The sequence below is a fragment of the Trichoderma reesei genome, assembly GCF_000167675.1.
Source record: "Trichoderma reesei QM6a unplaced genomic scaffold TRIREscaffold_4, whole genome shotgun sequence".
Classification (NCBI taxonomy): Eukaryota; Fungi; Ascomycota; class Sordariomycetes; order Hypocreales; family Hypocreaceae; genus Trichoderma; species Trichoderma reesei.
Window position 1 is genome coordinate 1676384 of NW_006711151.1, and position 17814 is coordinate 1694197.

Sequence of the window (17814 nt, forward strand, 5' to 3'; positions counted from 1 at the left end):
TCATCGTCAAGGCTCAAGAGAGTTGAGAACCATCAAAGTAACTGTTGTCATGGTCCAGCTTGTATACTGGGGGCCCCAAGATGACTCCTGTCAGACAATGAACGCCGTCCTCTTGTGGCCTCTCCCCAGATGATGAGATGGAACTTCGGGAGGTAAGCAAAGAGTAAGACTTCAGTGCGACATGTCGAGCTTGAGGAGGAGGGAGATTGGCTATCGGCAACCTTCAAAGACGAGCGAAAGCTATAGAACACTCGTACTTCTGCAACTCGATTACGGGGAGGGTGATGGGAATCGCTTCAACCCAGTGGAAGCCCGTTGATACTCGTCCGGATTGTAGTGTATTTCGAGCGAGAGGCTACGGCGAACAACTGAAGACCGAGCTCCACGGCTGGAAGACACCAGAAAGTACCCGTCAAGTTGGAGCACACGAGCAAGTGACGGCTCCGGTGTCGAAAAGGGCGTAGCTGGATATTGGGTCAACGAGGCGATGCGTCTGTCTGTCTGTCTGTCTGTTCGGATTGAGTCCGGATCTGAGGAGACATTGGATCTGGAGGCAACATGATCGGGTGGAACAACGTTTGGGCGTTCAGGGGGGGGCTTCAGCGACTTGGGGGCATGGTGGCGGACGCAGCAGCGATTGGACAGCGGGAGGATCCGCTGGAACCGGGTGCCTGAAGGGCTTGACAGCGCCTAGAGCCCGCTGTAAGAAGTTAAACCTGATGAGGCAGATAGATGAGCACTGGATCAAACAAGATGGATCTCAATCTTCAACTGACAAGGACGGACCATGACAGCAGTCCCAAGCCCGCGAGCGGATAAAGCGGCACCGTCTGGAAGCCCCTTCGAAAGGAAAGCTGGAGGAACAGGCGAGACAGACGAGGTGCAGCGGCGCTTTTCGCCCACGTGTCGGAGCAGCAGCGCAAGATGCCCATCGAAGCAGAGGCCGCTAGAAGTGCTAGCGAGTGGGTGGGAATGTCGTCAAGGTTCACCAACAGGGCAGTCGGAGCCAACAGTGGATGATTGGATGATCTCTTGCTTGGCAGCCCTCGCCGGCGGCAGGGATCTTTTGGGGAGGCGGTCCAGTCCAGCAACAGCCGAACCCGTCCCCAAGCAGGCAGAACGGGTGGATAGAGAGACCTTGTACCATGACGGAATACTGAGACCCATTGTGTGCAGATGCCGACCAGGTTCATGGGAGGAGGAATCCCCTCGTGCTGTAACACCGTGTCGTACGTGTACAAAGAGGAGAGAGACCGAGCGGGTACCGGGAAGCCACCACAAGGATGAAGCCCCGAACGTTGGGTGACATCGCAGCGCATGGCATCGCCTGTCTCGGAGCAAGGCTGGGCCTGAGCCTGCACGAGCATTGATATAAACCCCGCGGCGTCCCTGCCTTTTCTCTCCCTCTCCCTTCTCCATCCTCCCCAGCAAGGCTACAGCAAGGCTACTACTTGACATCAGCTGGGATCAAAGGCCAACGGGAACAAGAGATGCTGTCCAAGGTTGTCTCTCTGCTGGCCGCTGCCGGCCTTGCCTCGGCTGCTGCCGTTGACAAGAGCCAGTGCAAGCCCTCGTTGACGTCGACTGGATGGGAGACTCGGTACACGGCCACGGGCACCGCAGAGGTGGCCGCTGCCGCTGCCACGGCCAAGACCAGCAGCCCGACCAGCCACGTCAAGGGCAAGGCCTTTGACCGCTTTGTCGTCGTCTACTTTGAGAACCAAAACTACGACAAGGCCGATGGTGACCGTGAGTGTGGCCTTGATTTGAAGAAATGAGACGCACGGAGACTGACATGCTTGACAGCCAACTTCACCTTCTTTGCCAAAAAGGGCATCAAGTTGACCAACTACTTTGGCGTCACTCATCCTTCTGAGCCCAACTACATGGCCTCGATTGTCGGCGACTACCTCGGCATGCAGAACGACGACTTCAATGCTGCCGACTTCAACGTGTCGACCGTCATCGACCTGCTCGAGGACCGCGGCATCTCCTGGGGCCACTACCAGGAGGACCAGCCCTACTCCGGCTTCGAGGGCTTCCAGTACACCAACGTCAAGACGGGCGCCAACGACTACGTGCGCAAGCACAATCCCGCCATCCTGGCCAACAGCGTCACCCATTACGAGCAGCGCCTGTCCCAGGACAAGAACCTGTCCATGATCGACACCAGCCGCTCCATGTTCCACAAGGACCTCGAGGCCAACAAGCTGCCGCAGTGGATGTTCATCACCCCCAACATGACCTCGGACGGCCACGACACCAACGTCGGCGTCGCTGGCAAGTGGTGCCGCGCCTTCCTCGAGCCTCTGCTGGACAACAAGAACTTTATGCAAAACACGCTGGTCCTCCTCACCTGGGACGAGAACGAGACGTACGCCGAGCGCAACCAGATCATGGGCATCCTGCTGGGTGACGCGGTCCCCAAGCACCTGGTCGGCACCACGGACAACAACTTCTACAACCACTACAGCGAGATTGCCACCGTCGAGGCCAACTGGGGCCTGCACACGCTCGGCCGCTGGGACGTCGGCGCCAACGTCTACGAGTTCGTGGCCCAGAAGACGGGCGACCGGCTGCGCAAGTGGTCTTCCGACGAGGCGCTCAACAGCCACTTCTGGAACGCCTCGTACGCCGGCGTCTTCAACACCGACGGTGGCAACCAGCAGTACCCCGCGCCCAACCTGAAGCTCGACCACAGCTTCTCGGGCCGCACCATCCTGCCCGCCATCAAGAAGACGTGGGAGCACAGCAAGGCTGCCACCTACTACGCCGACACCATTGAGGTGGCAGACGGCCTCAACCCTCCCAAGGGATACGCTCCTCTCCACACCGACTGAGCGATGGAACAATCATGTTTGTTACGAGATGATTTTAGCTGTAGATAAACTTTCAACTACACAATTTTCCCAATTAAGTCATCCCATGTCTTTGTCAATCATCTCCATGATGACGGTACCATAAGTCAATGCACTGCGTAAGGTACCTATCTTCCGCTCAATGGCCAACAAAGAGCGGTGATAAGGACTTGCTGGCCGGCACTTACACGCACAGTAAAAACTCGGGTAGTAAAAAACGCTTACTTTCAGCCACCGGCACTTGTCAAAAGTCCCAGCTTCCTAATCGGGGTCTCTCCAATTTTCTTTCCGGAGATCCTGTCCTGTCCATCTTTACAGTCTTTCTATATCTTCCTTCTCTTTTCCTTTGACCGCGACAACTTCCGAGTCATCTTCAGTCTCCAAGATACTGTACTGGATACCCTATATCCAATTGATACCATAAATACCATGTCACCACTTGTCCAACAGCAAGAAACCGAGCTCAACACCACACACATACGCATTATCGGATCGACGTTCCCCTCACGAAAACCACGGCGCCACCCCACGGCCCCTAGAAAGCATCTCCACCACCAGGCATCACCCCTGTCTCGTTGCCTAAGAACGAAAAAGAGAAAAAAGAACCCTGAGGTGCGCAAAAAAACACGCTTATGCACGTTCGTCTGAATTTCTCCCGACCGCCAAATCAGCGTTTGCGAATTCTTAAGCACATGCCCCCTCTGGTGGTGTGCACGTGGGGCCAAGGCGAGCACCTGCTTGGAGAAGACGTCAAGAGGCCTTCGCGGTGCCTGGTCTTGCTGCGCGGAAAAGCGGCAAGCCTTTGACCTTTTTTTTTTTTTTTTTTTTTCATCCCTCTCTTCCTTGCCTTTTGCAAAGGGATCCGTGGCTGGAGATGGCGGTTTTAGGCTTTGTTGGAAGGCTGATTTGAGCGTTCTCGGTGTCTTTGTTGGGGTTGGTGGCGGCGCCGAGTTTTCGAGGGAGGGCGCAGATGTCGTAGACCGACGGAGGGGGAGAAATGAGGGACAAGGGAGGGAGTGTGTGTGTGGATTGTGTCGTATGTACTCGTAGGATTGTTCTTCTTAGCGATGCCCCGTGGTTATCGTGACGATGTAACGCCGGGGTGCAAGTGCAGACGCACGAGGGCGGGTTGAGGGTGTCGAGTGGCATTGGAGCTGTTCTCCGAGGTGGGATTGCATGGCCCGGGGGGTGTACAAGGGACTACTGATTGGGATGACAGGCCTGGTGATATGGTGGACGAGTAGACATGTTGCGGCACCAACCAACGACCAAGACGAGCTTTTGTTTTTGCTCGCCAACTGAGCCGAGGACCCGAGTGTCTTACTGTCTTGGTGTTATGCCTTTACGGAGCACGAGTGCCGAGTAGTGTTGCTGTCGATCTTGGCATTGGCTACAGTGCTTCATCACCTGTCCTGGTGCAAGACACGCTCGTCTTCATCCCTCAACCTCCCGAGTCAACACTACCTAGTCTCACTCTCTCGCATCTGAGCCTCTGCAACCGACGACACAGCATCAAAACACACCATGACGAGATCACGAAGCCCCCTCCTCATCCGCTTCCTCTCAGACTTCACCCTCGGCTTCTCAGATGGCCTCACCGTCCCCTTTGCCCTCACCGCGGGCCTCAGCTCCCTCGGCCGCACCGACACCGTCATCTACGCTGGCCTGGCCGAGCTCTGCGCCGGCAGCATCAGCATGGGCATTGGCGGCTACCTCTCCGCCAAAGATGAGCTGCTGCCGCCGCCCGCGACTGAGAACCACCATCGGGACGGTGACGAGGAGGAGCTGAGGGGCATGTTGCGGCATGTTGGCGACAGAGAGAGTGTGGATGAGAAGAGCAAGGAGGCGCAGGAGGTGGTCGTGAGGCGGCATCTGGAACCTCTTGCGCTGCCTGGGTGGATGGTTCAGGATATCATGACGGCGCTCAATGATCGGCCTGGGGGATTACACAGCGTTTCCCGACGTTTACTTTCCTCAAGGGCTGCGAGTCTCGTCCAAGAGGGCTCTTCCAGCACCGACCAGCTGCCCGTATGGCCCGTTGCCTCGGGTCTCTCCATTTCGCTGGGCTACATCATCGGCGGCACGATTCCCCTGCTGCCGTACTTGTTTGCTGCGACTGTCGGCCTTGGGCTCCGCTGGAGCATTGCTCTGTGTCTGGTGGCGCTGATGTCGTTTGGTGCTGGAAAGAGCTGGTTGCTGAGAGGCGGAGAGGCGTCGAGCAGCAGCAGCTGGATGCGGTGCGTGTGGGAGGGCTTGCAGATGCTGATTCTGGGGAGCTTGGCGGCGTTGGCGGCGGTGCTGTGCGTGTCTTTGCTGGGCGGCAGTGAAGAGATGGAGGGATGAAGATGAGATGAAAATCGGCGTCTTTTGATCTATGGGAAACCGGGATATATCACGTCAGGAGAAATACTGGGAATACGTAACATGGCGTTGGGGAGTTTTGGCCTCTCTTGGTTTGGCGATATGGAAGCAAGGGTCGGCTGGAGGTTCGTCTTTTTTCGGGGCTACTTACACCTTCGATCTAGAACAACGCTTCACCAGTTGACGACATCTGGAGGCTCAGATCACACGCGACAAAGTGGACGGGAACAAAAAAGAACAAGCAAAATGCAAAAACATTTAAAAAAAACAAAAAAGAAACGAAGCAGAAGCGTCTTGAACTGGTGTGTATAGGAAAAGCCCGATGCGGGGGTCGAACCCGCAACCTTGAGATTGCATCAGAAACGTGTTCTCTGCTAAGAGTCTCACGCTCTACCGATTGAGCTAACCAGGCAGTCACGTGACTTGTGCGCTATGCCTCATCTGTTGTTGAATGCGACGCTGGTAATTCTCCCTATGAAGGCTTCACCACAGTCAGTTTCTCATGTCTTGTCCCGAATTTCAGGGTAGCTGCATGGAAATGGGCAACTGGTGGAAATTGCAAAGCACAATTGACTTATTTGAAGGCTTATTTGCATCTTGGCTGTTTCCTGGTGTTTCCGTTACCTGTACTAGTGGTTCCCGTCGTCTTGATGTTCCGTGAGAACTTTCAGTTGTCTTACTGTAATGCTCTACACCAGGAGAGGAACATTCGTCTTTTGCTCTGCGTTCTCATATATGACCAGACAGTTATGCATTGTAATACAAACGTATGACTGCCATGCTTAAAATAGGTAGATAGATGAATCCTCCCACAAACCCAGACAATCATGTCCCACCTCCTCGAAATCGACAAGGCGTTCCCCAGGCTCAAAACTTGACAAGAGACCTGGCGTTATCCTCCTGTCCAATAACTCATTAATGCCACCAATGGATAATAAGCCCAATTGCCTAACATATGGTCCCTGCCCAGGTCCATTATCATGTATGCATACCGGCTTATAACCTCCTTCCCAGATCGCTTTCCCTAAAACAGCTGCTTCTATAATAAACCCTACGCTATCTAGGGCTATTACTATAATAACTGGCAAGCAGCCATTATGACCATGCTGCTGTTTATAAGCCTGCGTGGAGAACCGTAACTTAAAATGCATAACAGGGTTCGCCACAGCGCATCCGCATAGTGTGGGTTAACCACAGATGACGCCGCCGTTCAGGCTACGACCACACAGGTGAAGAATCCCTTCGCTAACATGGCCGCCACTGAACTGTCCTTCGAGGTTAACGGCGGCACCTCCGTCAACATGTGCTCAGTTAAGGACCTGATTACCATGGCGAACCCCCACGACACCGTCGCAGCCCTCGGTCTCAACCCCTCCTGCGCAGACCCCTTCCTCCTCCATAATACCATCCACAAGAAGTTAACCAACCAGCTATCCAGTTCAAACCTTGTGACAACTCGTAGACCACCTGAAAGAGTGGCTCTAGTTATACCCCGCAACTTCGCCTGTTCTATCGGTAGAGCCTCAGACTCTCTGTGCATCAACCTTCAGTCCCTTTTTTTCTTTGACAAAAAGAGGTGCATTGACAGACGAGCTTGCAGAATTCAGGGCGGCGATGTTGACTACGATGAAGCTGAGGTCGCCAGAATGGGGGATGCAGTACAAATCAAAGAAAAATTACTCGCGAGAAATGGTGAATATAAGGAGGGAAAACACATATGACAATCTTGTCTGCCAGGAGAATGCCGACCCGAAAAGGGTCCGCCCCTGGAAAACCAGCCAACTTCACTTTGTACAGTCGCACATGCAGGGCCGACCAAAAGATGTCTCAAGTAAGATGTCATTTTAGACTACCTATGAACACGCTGAGACCAAGAATCCATCGTTGAGTCCAAGAATCCATCGCTGAGACCAAGAATCCAACCGTTGAAAAGATAATCCATCGCTGAGAACAGGCATCCATTGTTGAAACCAGAAATCCACTATCCAGTGCCCGCTTGCGACTTCAGCCGAGCATATCACTCAAGTATGGTTCATGAACCGCCCAGATCACCGCCATGTGCGCTGAGACACCGAGTGAAGCTATTCCGAGCATGCCGCCTCAAAGTTTCGTCGAACAGCTCCAACGTATGACTCAGGAATGAGACAAGTGTAATCCTGAAATCGAGAAGGAAAGTTGGTATCACGACGAGGTGTGTACCTGTGCACGGGAGATTGAGCGCCGTCATCCGAGACATATGTGATCTGGCTGGCCCAAAGACATGGGTGATCACCGGAACTGACGATATGAGTCCAAAGTTCGTCGTCTGGCGACCGGCAGGAGCCAAGGCAGTGCCAGGTAGTGATTTGGAACTTGGTCTCGTTGAGCATCTTGTTCTGCTCGAGTGACGTCTCATAATCCGTGCTGCACAACACGCATGAGCCGTGATCGGCATGCTGCACAATCATCTCTCTAGTATCGGCCCAGTCGCAATACACGAGCTGTCGTGCGTGGATGAAGGGGAAACGGGGCTTTGGTTCGTCTGTCCCCTGGTGGCAGCAGAGTGGGCTCGCCGCGCAGCTGAGATGGCTGCAGAGAGGTACGGCCATGGTCTCAATGAGCCTCTTCAGGTCCTCTTCGGGAACCCAGGGTCCAACGACTGTGTAAGCCCTGGAGATGTAGAGCTTGTCGTCGATAATTTTTGGCGTCATTTGAAAGGTGAACCGCCAGGCATCTTTTCCCCTTGGCACCGTGTCGAGACTTTTCCCGGGAAGTTGAGTCTTGCGACCCAGGCAGGGCTCCAGGTCCGTCTGGATCATGTATTTGCGATAATTTTTGAATTGCCCTCGATAGTTGAGACATTCTTTCAATTCGAGGACAGTCTCGAACGCCTCATATCGCTCCAGGCTCTGAAGGGGTAAACCGTGAGAGGGTCCCAAGAAATGCTGATTCATGACCAGGTAGGGCTCCATGAATGAGATGTTGGCCTTGCTTAGGAAGAGAAAAAGATCCTTGGGAAGCTGGACGTGCAAGATGTGGTGTATATCGGGCAACCAGCGTGAGTTCTTGAAGTCACTGGTCCCTCCTGTATGGTGTTGAGTCTTCCACTCATGCTTGGGATCAAGCGGGCGCAAGCGGGCGCAACAGTAGCAGTAGTATGTGTTGGGGACATCCTTCTGCAGCGTAGTGAGGAACTTGGTGCGATCAGGCCCTTCAAGGCGTGTTCGAAGTTCTCCCATGGTGAGCATTGAGAGGAATTTGCAGGTTGAGCCCAGAGAGTGTTTCCAGGGCCGTGGGACCAAAGCAATGATCATATAAATGATCTCGTTGGGCATGTTCATGAAGAACGAGGAAATGGTGTCATCCAGGCATTGGAGGTTTCCTTGGACGGATGTCTCTGCCTCAGTGAGACGCTGGTTCTGGCGCTCAGACATGGTGTGATTGTTGTTTTAAACTTTTCTTTTCTTTCTTGACTTCTTAGTTGTTGGATAGCAAGTCTGCTGTCGTGTGTGAAGTCGACTGATGGTTTGTAAATGGGAATAGATGAACGGTTGACTGGTGGGTAGAATGAATCAAGGGGGACCCTTTGTTCTTATATACTACGCCCGACAACTCACTACGGGCATGAATTGGGTTTGTTGTCATGAGCGTAATGGGTTAGTATATTTAACAAGAGAGTATGGAAACGTACAAATCCCATTCTTGGACTAAAAAAAATTCTTGGACTACATGGCGCACATAGACTTTAAGGCTGCGTCTAGAGAATTCTTCCTCAAGGACATTAGCTGGTGTTGAGGTAACTTCTCAAGTCGGTTTAGAAGGGCTGAAACTTCATCAGGCAACAGCCGCTACAGCCGACTCGAGAGATGTTCATCGATACTGTAGTGTTGATAAATAGGTTTAGAATGCTATCTGGTGAAATGTGCAAGCCATTTGCAAGTTCAAGACCCGATAAAGGAGGGCGGACTGCTAACTAAACTGAAATCATGCCTACTCCACCGAAAGCCCGTTGAGGGCTCCTGAACGAGCCCTGAAGTAAGGACCTTTCTCTCCTGTGGTGGGAGTCTGAATGTCAATTAACAAGGACAAGTGACTGTGGCTACAGCCAGTCAGGGTGACGCCTCGCTCTCAACAGCAAGGTCTCACAAATCTAAAGAGAATAGACATCAAGTTAGCACGAAGAGTGATTAGCCGGACACTGAACGCTTGCCGAGTGAGATGTCTGGAAAACACGAGGCAGCTGTTTACATCCCTGGTCACATCAACACTCCGTGACATGCTACAGTGCTCTTCCGAGAAGTATGGTATGGGCATCTACGGAGCCAAGACAGGCTTCAAGTAAGATGGCGATGGACCCGGAACTGGTCGATCGTCTGCCAACTGTGGCGCACAAGTTCTCCCTGCTTAATTAGACTGCTGCAATTTTGGCTGCCATCATCCTGGCTGTGGTATCTCCGTATACTGTAGTGGCGTCTATGGCTTGTGTTTACCAGATGATCCTGGCCCGTTTCCATGGAGACCTTATCGAAAGAGTCCAAAGTTTGAGGCGAATACTTGCTCAAGAAGAGTGAGAAGCAAGGTACATCTGCGTAACTTCACATAACAACACAGGATGACTTCTTCTCGAGCTTGTGGATCCTCTCCGTCAGCTCCTTGATCTTCTCCTCGCTCGACTTGGCCGCCTCTTCATTCATCCGCCTCTCATCCGAAATCGTCTTTTCCATGCCCTCCATCATCTTCTTGTAGTGATGTTCCAGTGTGGCCATGGCGGCCTTGTTCTCCTCAGCAGCGGTCCGCAAAAGCATCTCCTTCATCTCAGCAAGCTCCTTCTGTTGCTGCTCCTTTAGCTGTGAGAGCTGGCTCATAATTTCTCGTCCAGCGGCGGTGTCTTTGAGTGCTTTGTTGTCTTTTCCCATTTCCTCTTGCAGCTCGAGGAAGAAGGGCTCGTTGTCCATGAGCATGGATGCAATCTTTTTGGCGGATTGCGCTGAGGCATCATGGCGACAGTATTGAGCGCCAAAGGCCATGAAGACGCTCCAGAAGTTGCCTTGTAGTTCCCGCTCGCGGTTCAGTCCCTCCTCTGGGCTCACTTTATCCCACATGCTGGTCGCTAGAATGACATTCTTGAGGTTCTTCTCGCCGGTGAGTTTTCGGAACATGTCAAGGTTCTTGGTGGCGTGATGCGTGACACGATTGTCTGAGATGGGATGGAGGTAGATGATGCCCGACAGGCGCATTTCCTTGGAGTAGCCTGCCGACAGGTAGTCTGCAATCATTTCGAGGACTTCAGTATCTGACAGATAGGTGTCGGAGAAGCCCGGAGTGTCGACAAAGCGGACAGTACGACCGTCAATTGTGGTCTCGATGATTTGTATCTCTTGGGTGCCTGCATGGATCTCTGTTAGTATATGACGGAGAGCTCGTTGAAGTTGAGGATCAACGTACATGAAGTGAGAGTGTGACCGATCTGAAGGTCGGTCCGCCCGGTCGCATTGGCAATAAAAGTCGTCTTTCCAGACCCCGTCATGCTGTCCGTAATGTGAGATGGTTGCCATTCAGGTGCTGTATTGAATGGATAACGTACCCCATTACGGCAATCAAGATGTCTTTGCCTCTGAACTTGTTATACATGGACTTCATGTTTGGCACGTATTTCATGAAGCTGCCGTGTCCGCCGTCTTTTGTCTGCGAATAGAACGAGGAACTGAGCGAGCCATCATTGGAAACCGGGGATTTCTCAGCAGCAGAAGCAGCAGCAGCAGCAGCAGCAGCAGCATCACTGTTGTTGCCGCTATCGTGATTCCCTCTCGGGGGCTGTTGTTGGTTTGGCTGGAGGCGGCTGATGAGCTTGGGAGTCTGGTAAGAGACTGCTGGTGGGGGGCTGTCGAAGGTTGCCGAGTTGACCATGGCAAAGTCGTCGTCGGAGACGTCGGGAGTGTCTAGTCTCGCCATCTTTGCACTTTAAATCACCAGGAATAGATCAAATAGAGAAGTAACTCCTTGTGAAGAAGAGAAGATCTGTAGAAAACTCTTCATGTTTGGGCTTCATTGAGGCCTGGCCTCCAAAGAGTGTTACGTCACCCCTGTTCGCCGATGCAGCCAGTGAGGCGCTTACACGCAGCTGATAGGCCTCAGAGTCTTGGTCCCCTAAACAGTGGCGACATTTTGAAAGCGTGGGCAGAGTCGCGAACCAGTTATTCGCCTGCATTTGGGTTTTAGTTTCGTTTCTCCTTGCAAGATTGAGAATTATAAAGACGGAACGATAGATATCATCATGAATGTGGACTGTATAGAGATAGCCACCAGCATGTCGAGGATTGTTAGATTTCCAACCCGATACTGCGAGACGTGAAGGCATTCCCCCCGTCAAACACGTATGGATGCCTGCTTCAAGAAATAGGATTGCCCAAAGGATAAAGACATTAGCACCTATTATCTAGATCGATCGATACCTTGTCAATTTCATCCAATTAAGAAGTCCAAGTTTGCAAGGCTTCAAAGAGCGTCTGGTGTTTCGACACACAACCATCTTTGAGGTTGCGTAAGTAACCCGTGTAACTATCCATCAGTCATTAGTGTCGAGCGTATATCATTCATCATCACTTGCTGGATCGAGCATACCCAATATTCGAGTTCCTCTTCATCCTCTCACAATTCCTTGGATGTTGCGTCGACGTTTTACTTCGTTAGGAAGGTCATGCCATAGTGAGGTTATGAAGCTTGATACCTACATACCTGCCATGCACCATACAAGCCCGTTGATTTCCGAGTCGCCACGTAGTCCACGTAATTGGAAGAAGTCGTTGGCGGGAGAGTCATCGCCAACCTGACCAACTTGGTATACCACAGCTTTCAACTGATTCAGCAGCCAAAGTCAGAACTGCCAAGCGGCGTTGAGAATATTGATCACGTACAGTTTCGGTCGTTGACCCTGGCTGTCGAGGAAAGCTGCGCACCTTCGAATCTCATCCGCCAGACCACTCCCGATGCGATGGCATCATAAACCCACGGTCTGAGTAAATTGAATGCCAAGTTTGTATCAATCTTGGTGTTCCCACGTGTAGTGGCCGTCTTCAGGAACACGTCCATATATGCGGCAGTCGGTGTAAACTGGCATACGAGGTGTAGGTTGTCGCTGTTTTCAGCATGTGCATCGCTGTGGCTAATTGTTCAACACTCAGCGTTGAGAACCTCAAATTGCCTGTGAGAGGCTATGCAGTCCATCTGTCAGTGAGGCTGTGTCTGCAATTTGCAAGTTACCGTGGGAAAAGTGCTGCACAGCCGCCTGGTGAAATGTTTCTGTCGCGGCTCTTAGACGCGAAGTTGGACTGATGTAAGTTCACCAGCGATTGGTAAGAGAGGCCTACCTTACCTATCTCAACAGTGCTACGTGAAGACAACATCTGCTATCCATCCACTAAATAGCCTATACTTTGAGACTCGTAGCCATTTCTAGCTATTTGAAGTTTTGTCGGATACTTTGAGGCAGGAGAATACATGTAGCTTTACCCCAGCCAATCACCGAGAATCCCAGTCTCGTCAGGCTGTTGGGCTTCTGTCGCAAGCCATGCATGTTCCCTGCAGGATTCAGCCTCACGGCTGATTTTCCCTCCTATATCGTGAGTAGACATTTTCCTGCCTCCAAGGCATCTCTACTCGATCGCATTTTCTCTCTGTGAGCTCGCGGAGACTTGAGGTTTGAAGGTTTCTCTGCATCTCTCCGCTTATATACTGACCAGAACATCCAGCGCCCGGGCTTCCATGCACCAAAACGGTCTGCTACTGTCTGTAGAAAGACGGCATTTCGCGCGAAACTTCGAAGAACGCCCTCGAAAATCGACCCCCCTCCTGCCGATGTTGATATAATTATATCTACCAGTCGATAGCCGAAATCGTTCGCTTCAATGGCCGAGTTGGATCCTAGAATCTATACGGTGGCATGGATTGCTCCTTTGGAAATCGAGGCACAAGCTGCGCTGCACATGTTGGACAGTCGACACTCAGGCAGATTTCGCATGGAACGAGGAGATGACTACGTCTTCCAAGCTGGCGATGCATGCGGGCACAATATCATCATAGCGACTCTACCAGCCGGTGAACTCTACGGCACGGGCTCTGCTGCGGCTCTTGCGAGCCAGGTGAAGAAGTTCTTCCCTAATCTTTGGTTTGGCTTGCTAGTTGGAGTCGCAGCTGGTCTTCCGAATCTATCGCGCTGTCCACCGCTGGATATCCGTCTGGGTGATGTCCTTGTGGGCCTTCCTATTGGAGATAACGCTGGCTTGATACCATATGACCTCGGGAAAGAGACTGCAAACGATGGATTTCAGCTACTGCGCGCCGGCCACGGGTTGGCTAGGACCGAAACTGTCGTCAGATCGGCCATCGGTAGCATCAAACTCATGGCACCACACGACGCAGACGAGATTTTACGGCATTACAAAATGATCCAGCACAAAGAACACTCTTTAGGCACTTTTGATGACCCGGGACAAGAGCGAGACGTATTGTATCAAGTTGACGAGCGCGGCATCGACAGTCCAGTACAACGTGAGCAAAGGCCAGTCTCGAAGCGCACTCGAATATGGTATGGATCAATAGGCTCAGGTGAAAAGGTTTTCAAAAACGCGCAAAAACGCAACGAACTGAGGGATAAATTCAACCTCATCGGCCTTGAGATGGAGGCGGCTGGCACGATGGATCGAATTCCTGTCGGAGTGATTCGGGGAGTCTGTGATTATGGGGACGAACACAAGAATAAAGAGTGGCAACCATATGCTGCTGCAACGGCTGCTGCTTACGCAAGAGCGGTTCTGGAAAAGATAGGACCAATCACCAGTGAGTTGGTCCAGTTCCGACTCTCTACTCTCCTTGTCTAGCTGTCTAACATCGTGCTTTAGCGAGTCAAGGGCTCAGCTTGAGCGTCTCACGCAAGCGGAATTTTGATGAAGGCGATTGCTTACCTATCTCGGAAGCAGAACGGAATAAGCGGCCATACTACGGAGTCAAGCCTACCCAAGACAACAGCTCCGACAATATGAATCTGTCTCTCGGGAACCGCAACCTTGGAGTTCCGATATTGAGCCACGGCTATTCGACCCAAGATATTGGCACCGCCGAAGACGGCGGAGTGCACAAAGGTATCGACATGGACGCGACAATCAAACAATCATTAATAGAGAAGCTCTATTTTGACAAGATAGACGAGCGTCTAATGAACTTGACAGCCGCCCAAGGGAGGACATGTCGCTGGTTTTTGGACATACCCAAATACATATTATGGAACGACTCATCTCGGCAACCAGAGCATGGCGGGTTTCTCTGGATAAAAGGAAATCCCGGCACAGGGAAGTCGACTCTCATGAAGTTTCTCTTCGAAAAGGCAAAGGCAAATGCCAGGACAGCTGCGTCACGCATCATCTTGTCTTTCTTCTTCCTGGCCCGCGGCACAATCGAGGAGAAGTCAACGACGGGCCTTTACCGATCCCTTCTTCATCAGCTTTTTGAGAAAGTCCCGGAGACGCAGAACGGTTTGGCATGGATGACAACCAATGGTGCAAAGGTCATCCAACGGAATGGATGGAGCGAGAAAGCACTGAAACAAACACTCACGCACGCCGTCCAGACGCTCGGTAGTCGGTCGCTGATGATTCTTGTGGATGCGCTGGATGAATGCAATCAAGAACAGGTTGCGGACATGGTTCGTTTCTTTGAGGAGCTGTATGACAGCGCGCAAGACTCGAAGGTTCTGGTACAGGTCTGCTTTTCAAGTCGGCATTACCCTATGGTAGTCATAGAGAAAGGCATCGAGGTCACTCTGGAGAACGAGTTGGGCCATACGCAAGATATTCAGCAATACATCAGGTCGGGACTTAGGCTGGGCAAGTCGCAGCAAGCCGATTCACTCCGATCCGAAATCCTCGAAAAGTCCTCTGGGATCTTTCTCTGGGTTGTTCTGGTTCTCGAGATTATCAATCGAGAATATCCAGGGACGTCTGTCTCTATTAAGCAGATACGTGACCGTCTGAGAGAGATTCCGCCGAAACTGCACGACTTGTTCGAAATGATTCTGACAAGAGATGGCGAAAATCTCGATCGACTACATCTCTGCCTCAGATGGATTCTCTTCGCGGCCCGCCCACTCAAACCCCAGGAGCTCTATTTCGCGGTTCAGTTTGGGCTCGACGAAGAATCCTCTGGCTTTTGGGATCGAAGGGATGTCGAGATTGACGAGATGAAGTCATTCGTGAGCAGTTTGTCCAAAGGCTTGGCTGAAGTCACGCAGGACAAAGGTCCCCAAGTCCAGTTCATCCATGAATCCGTCAGAGACTTCCTGCAGAGAAAGTATGACACGCAGTGGTCTGAGACTCCGGGTGGCTTTGTGGGCCACAGTCACGTACTTCTGAGAGATTGCTGCATGGCTCAGCTGGACAGCTTGAATTTTGAGGCTCTCGGTATAAGCGATGTCATACCCCAGGCCTCTACGATAACAAAGGCACGAGAGAGAGCCACCTCGGAATATCCGTTTTTGGATGATGCAATCTCGAATGATACAATGACAGAGGCACGAGAGAGAGTCACCTGGGCATATCCGTTTTTGGAATATGCAATCTCCAACGTCCTTCACCATGCCGACCGCGCACAGCAAAACGGTATACACCAGGAAAACTTTCTTGCCAATTTCCCTCTTCAAAGATGGATTTCCCTCAACAACACTCTAGAAACGACTTCAATTCAGCGATACACGAACTCAGTCAGCTTGCTCTACATTTACGCAGAGAAGAACTTCGCTCACCTTCTCCGCATTCATCCTCAGGCAACTTCATGTTTTGATATCGAACTTGAGGATGAGCGTTATGGCACACCGATTTTTGCGGCGCTTGCTACAGGCAGCCGCGAAGCTGTCTGGGCTTTTCTAAGAAAGCGAGCGGAGACGATGCCCTCAGACTCGCCCTTTCATAATCTCTGGGAAGAATATTGCCAGGATAGAAGTAGACGGACCAGGCTCTCGAGCAGCTTTGTCTTCTCGCGACGAAAAGGCGTGCTCTCTTATCTCGTCAAGGAAGACGAAGCACTATTTTCTTCTTTCCTCCTTGCCAATGGAATACATCCAAAAGCCTGGGTAACTGGCGACGAGAACATTTTATCATTAGCTTCCCGAGGAGGACACGCAACTGTTGTCAAGTACTTATTTGACCATAATGCCGTCGGTCCATATCTGCGAAGTAGCTTTGTCTGGTCGCCGTTATATGCAGCTGCCAGAGAAGGCCACAAAGCTGTCCTCAAGCTGTTGCTTGAACACGATGCTGAGCTAGCTCTAGAGGATAGAGTTGGCGCAGTTGGATCGTCGTCGTTAATTGCAGCTGCAAAGAATGGCCATGAAGCTATTGTCAAGCTGTTGCTCGAACACGACGTTGATCCCAACGTGGAACATGATGGCTGTTATGCGTTCTCGTATGCGGCTGAAGGAGGGCATGACCCTGTCATCAAGCTGTTGCTCGCAAAGGGCGGCATCGACCTGAACCACCAGGATAATGACGGCATCACTCCCTTGGTGGAAGCGGTTTTGTCTGGACATACAACTACCGTTCAGTTATTACTGTCACAGGAGGGTATTGATGTGAATCGGGTCGACTGTTTCGGTCGGACTCCACTAGCGCGTGCTGTTAAAAGAGGAGAGTTATCTATTGGCAAATTGCTGAGTGACAAGGGGGCAACTTTCTGAATCATCAAGATCATAACCTTCAGGCTCCATTATCTCTCGTTTCTCAACGAAGGCATGTCGCAATCGTCAGGTTGCTGCTCGAAAGGATTGGCATTGGCATATATCTAGAGGATCGCCAGGGCCGGACGCCATTGCCCTTGGCTGAAGCGGAAGGCCACAACAATATGTAACGTCGAACCTGCCCAATCATACGCACTTCTACTGCTGTGTCGCTGGGGACATTACTTTCTACGGTCTGACGGACTCTACCAGGCGGTAGAAGGAATGCATCGTGCGGGCTTACAACATATTCATTGCTTGTATAACGAGTGGCTAGCCGGCATTCTAGCCTAGCAATCAAGCATTATAGTATATCTATACTCTACATGTCTTTACTGTCGCTATATACTTCTAGTCTCGCTATATGTAAAAAAGTGTTGACAGATAGAGTATGGAACCCCAACTTCCCTGCTCTTAACGTACTGGACTTAGTATGCTGGATATCTAAGTTATGGTGCTGGCTACCCACTCCTTTTTTATATGGAAATCGTTCTGGTGTTCGGCTGCTAGCGCATGTCCACTTACAATCATGGAAACTCAATCTCAAAAGAATAGACACATCTGTATATCATACTTCATCACTTAGTCAAGCCCTCTGCCAGGGAGAAAACATGTGTGGGCCATTGGAAACGGCAGTTGAACAGACAAAACACCTGAAGCGACTGCTGATGGTTGATGCTATTCGCTGGGTACAACGTCACAAACATGAACCTACATGTAGTTCAGAGGCCTCTGCTGCACTATGCATCATGTGGTAATCAAAGTCTCTCCCGCCTTATTACCTACCCTGGCTTATGCTCTCGCTCTGGACTTTGGCTTTACTCATATCTATTTGAACAGGCTTAAGGGCTGCTA

At 51.5% G+C, this 17814-nt stretch overlaps 6 protein-coding genes across 6 annotated transcripts; 3 read left to right on the plus strand and 3 right to left on the minus strand.

The window, feature by feature from the left end:
* Nucleotides 1–1490: 1490 nt before the first annotated feature.
* On the plus strand, nucleotides 1491–2912 carry TRIREDRAFT_76155 (acid phosphatase-like protein; the record flags this gene model as incomplete). The annotated part of the gene is made up of 2 exons (XM_006963243.1): nucleotides 1491–1749; nucleotides 1807–2912. The coding sequence occupies 2 exons, from the start codon at nucleotides 1491–1493 to the stop codon at nucleotides 2838–2840; spliced, it is 1293 nt and encodes a 430-aa protein (XP_006963305.1). The 3' UTR covers nucleotides 2841–2912.
* Nucleotides 2913–4382: 1470 nt separating this feature from the next.
* TRIREDRAFT_41761 (uncharacterized protein) lies at nucleotides 4383–5168 on the plus strand (the record flags this gene model as incomplete). Its single annotated transcript, XM_006963037.1, has 1 exon — nucleotides 4383–5168. A coding segment is annotated over one exon (786 nt), but the record flags the coding sequence as incomplete, so codon positions are not given.
* A 2132-nt stretch (nucleotides 5169–7300) lies between these two features.
* Nucleotides 7301–8632, minus strand: TRIREDRAFT_105165 (uncharacterized protein; the record flags this gene model as incomplete). The annotated part of the gene is made up of 1 exon (XM_006963447.1): nucleotides 7301–8632. One exon carries the CDS (start codon nucleotides 8630–8632, stop codon nucleotides 7301–7303), a length of 1332 nt encoding a protein of 443 aa, XP_006963509.1.
* Nucleotides 8633–9997: 1365 nt separating this feature from the next.
* On the minus strand, nucleotides 9998–10725 carry TRIREDRAFT_31210 (uncharacterized protein; the record flags this gene model as incomplete). Its single annotated transcript, XM_006963026.1, has 2 exons — nucleotides 9998–10584; nucleotides 10644–10725. Coding segments are annotated over 2 exons (669 nt in total), but the record flags the coding sequence as incomplete, so codon positions are not given.
* A 588-nt stretch (nucleotides 10726–11313) lies between these two features.
* Nucleotides 11314–12829, minus strand: TRIREDRAFT_105167 (uncharacterized protein; the record flags this gene model as incomplete). The annotated part of the gene is made up of 5 exons (XM_006963448.1): nucleotides 11314–11400; nucleotides 11722–11756; nucleotides 11934–12047; nucleotides 12113–12354; nucleotides 12708–12829. Coding segments are annotated over 5 exons (600 nt in total), but the record flags the coding sequence as incomplete, so codon positions are not given.
* A 273-nt stretch (nucleotides 12830–13102) lies between these two features.
* TRIREDRAFT_57280 (uncharacterized protein) lies at nucleotides 13103–14074 on the plus strand (the record flags this gene model as incomplete). Its single annotated transcript, XM_006963244.1, has 1 exon — nucleotides 13103–14074. One exon carries the CDS (start codon nucleotides 13103–13105, stop codon nucleotides 14072–14074), a length of 972 nt encoding a protein of 323 aa, XP_006963306.1.
* Between the last annotated feature and the right edge of the window lie 3740 nt (nucleotides 14075–17814).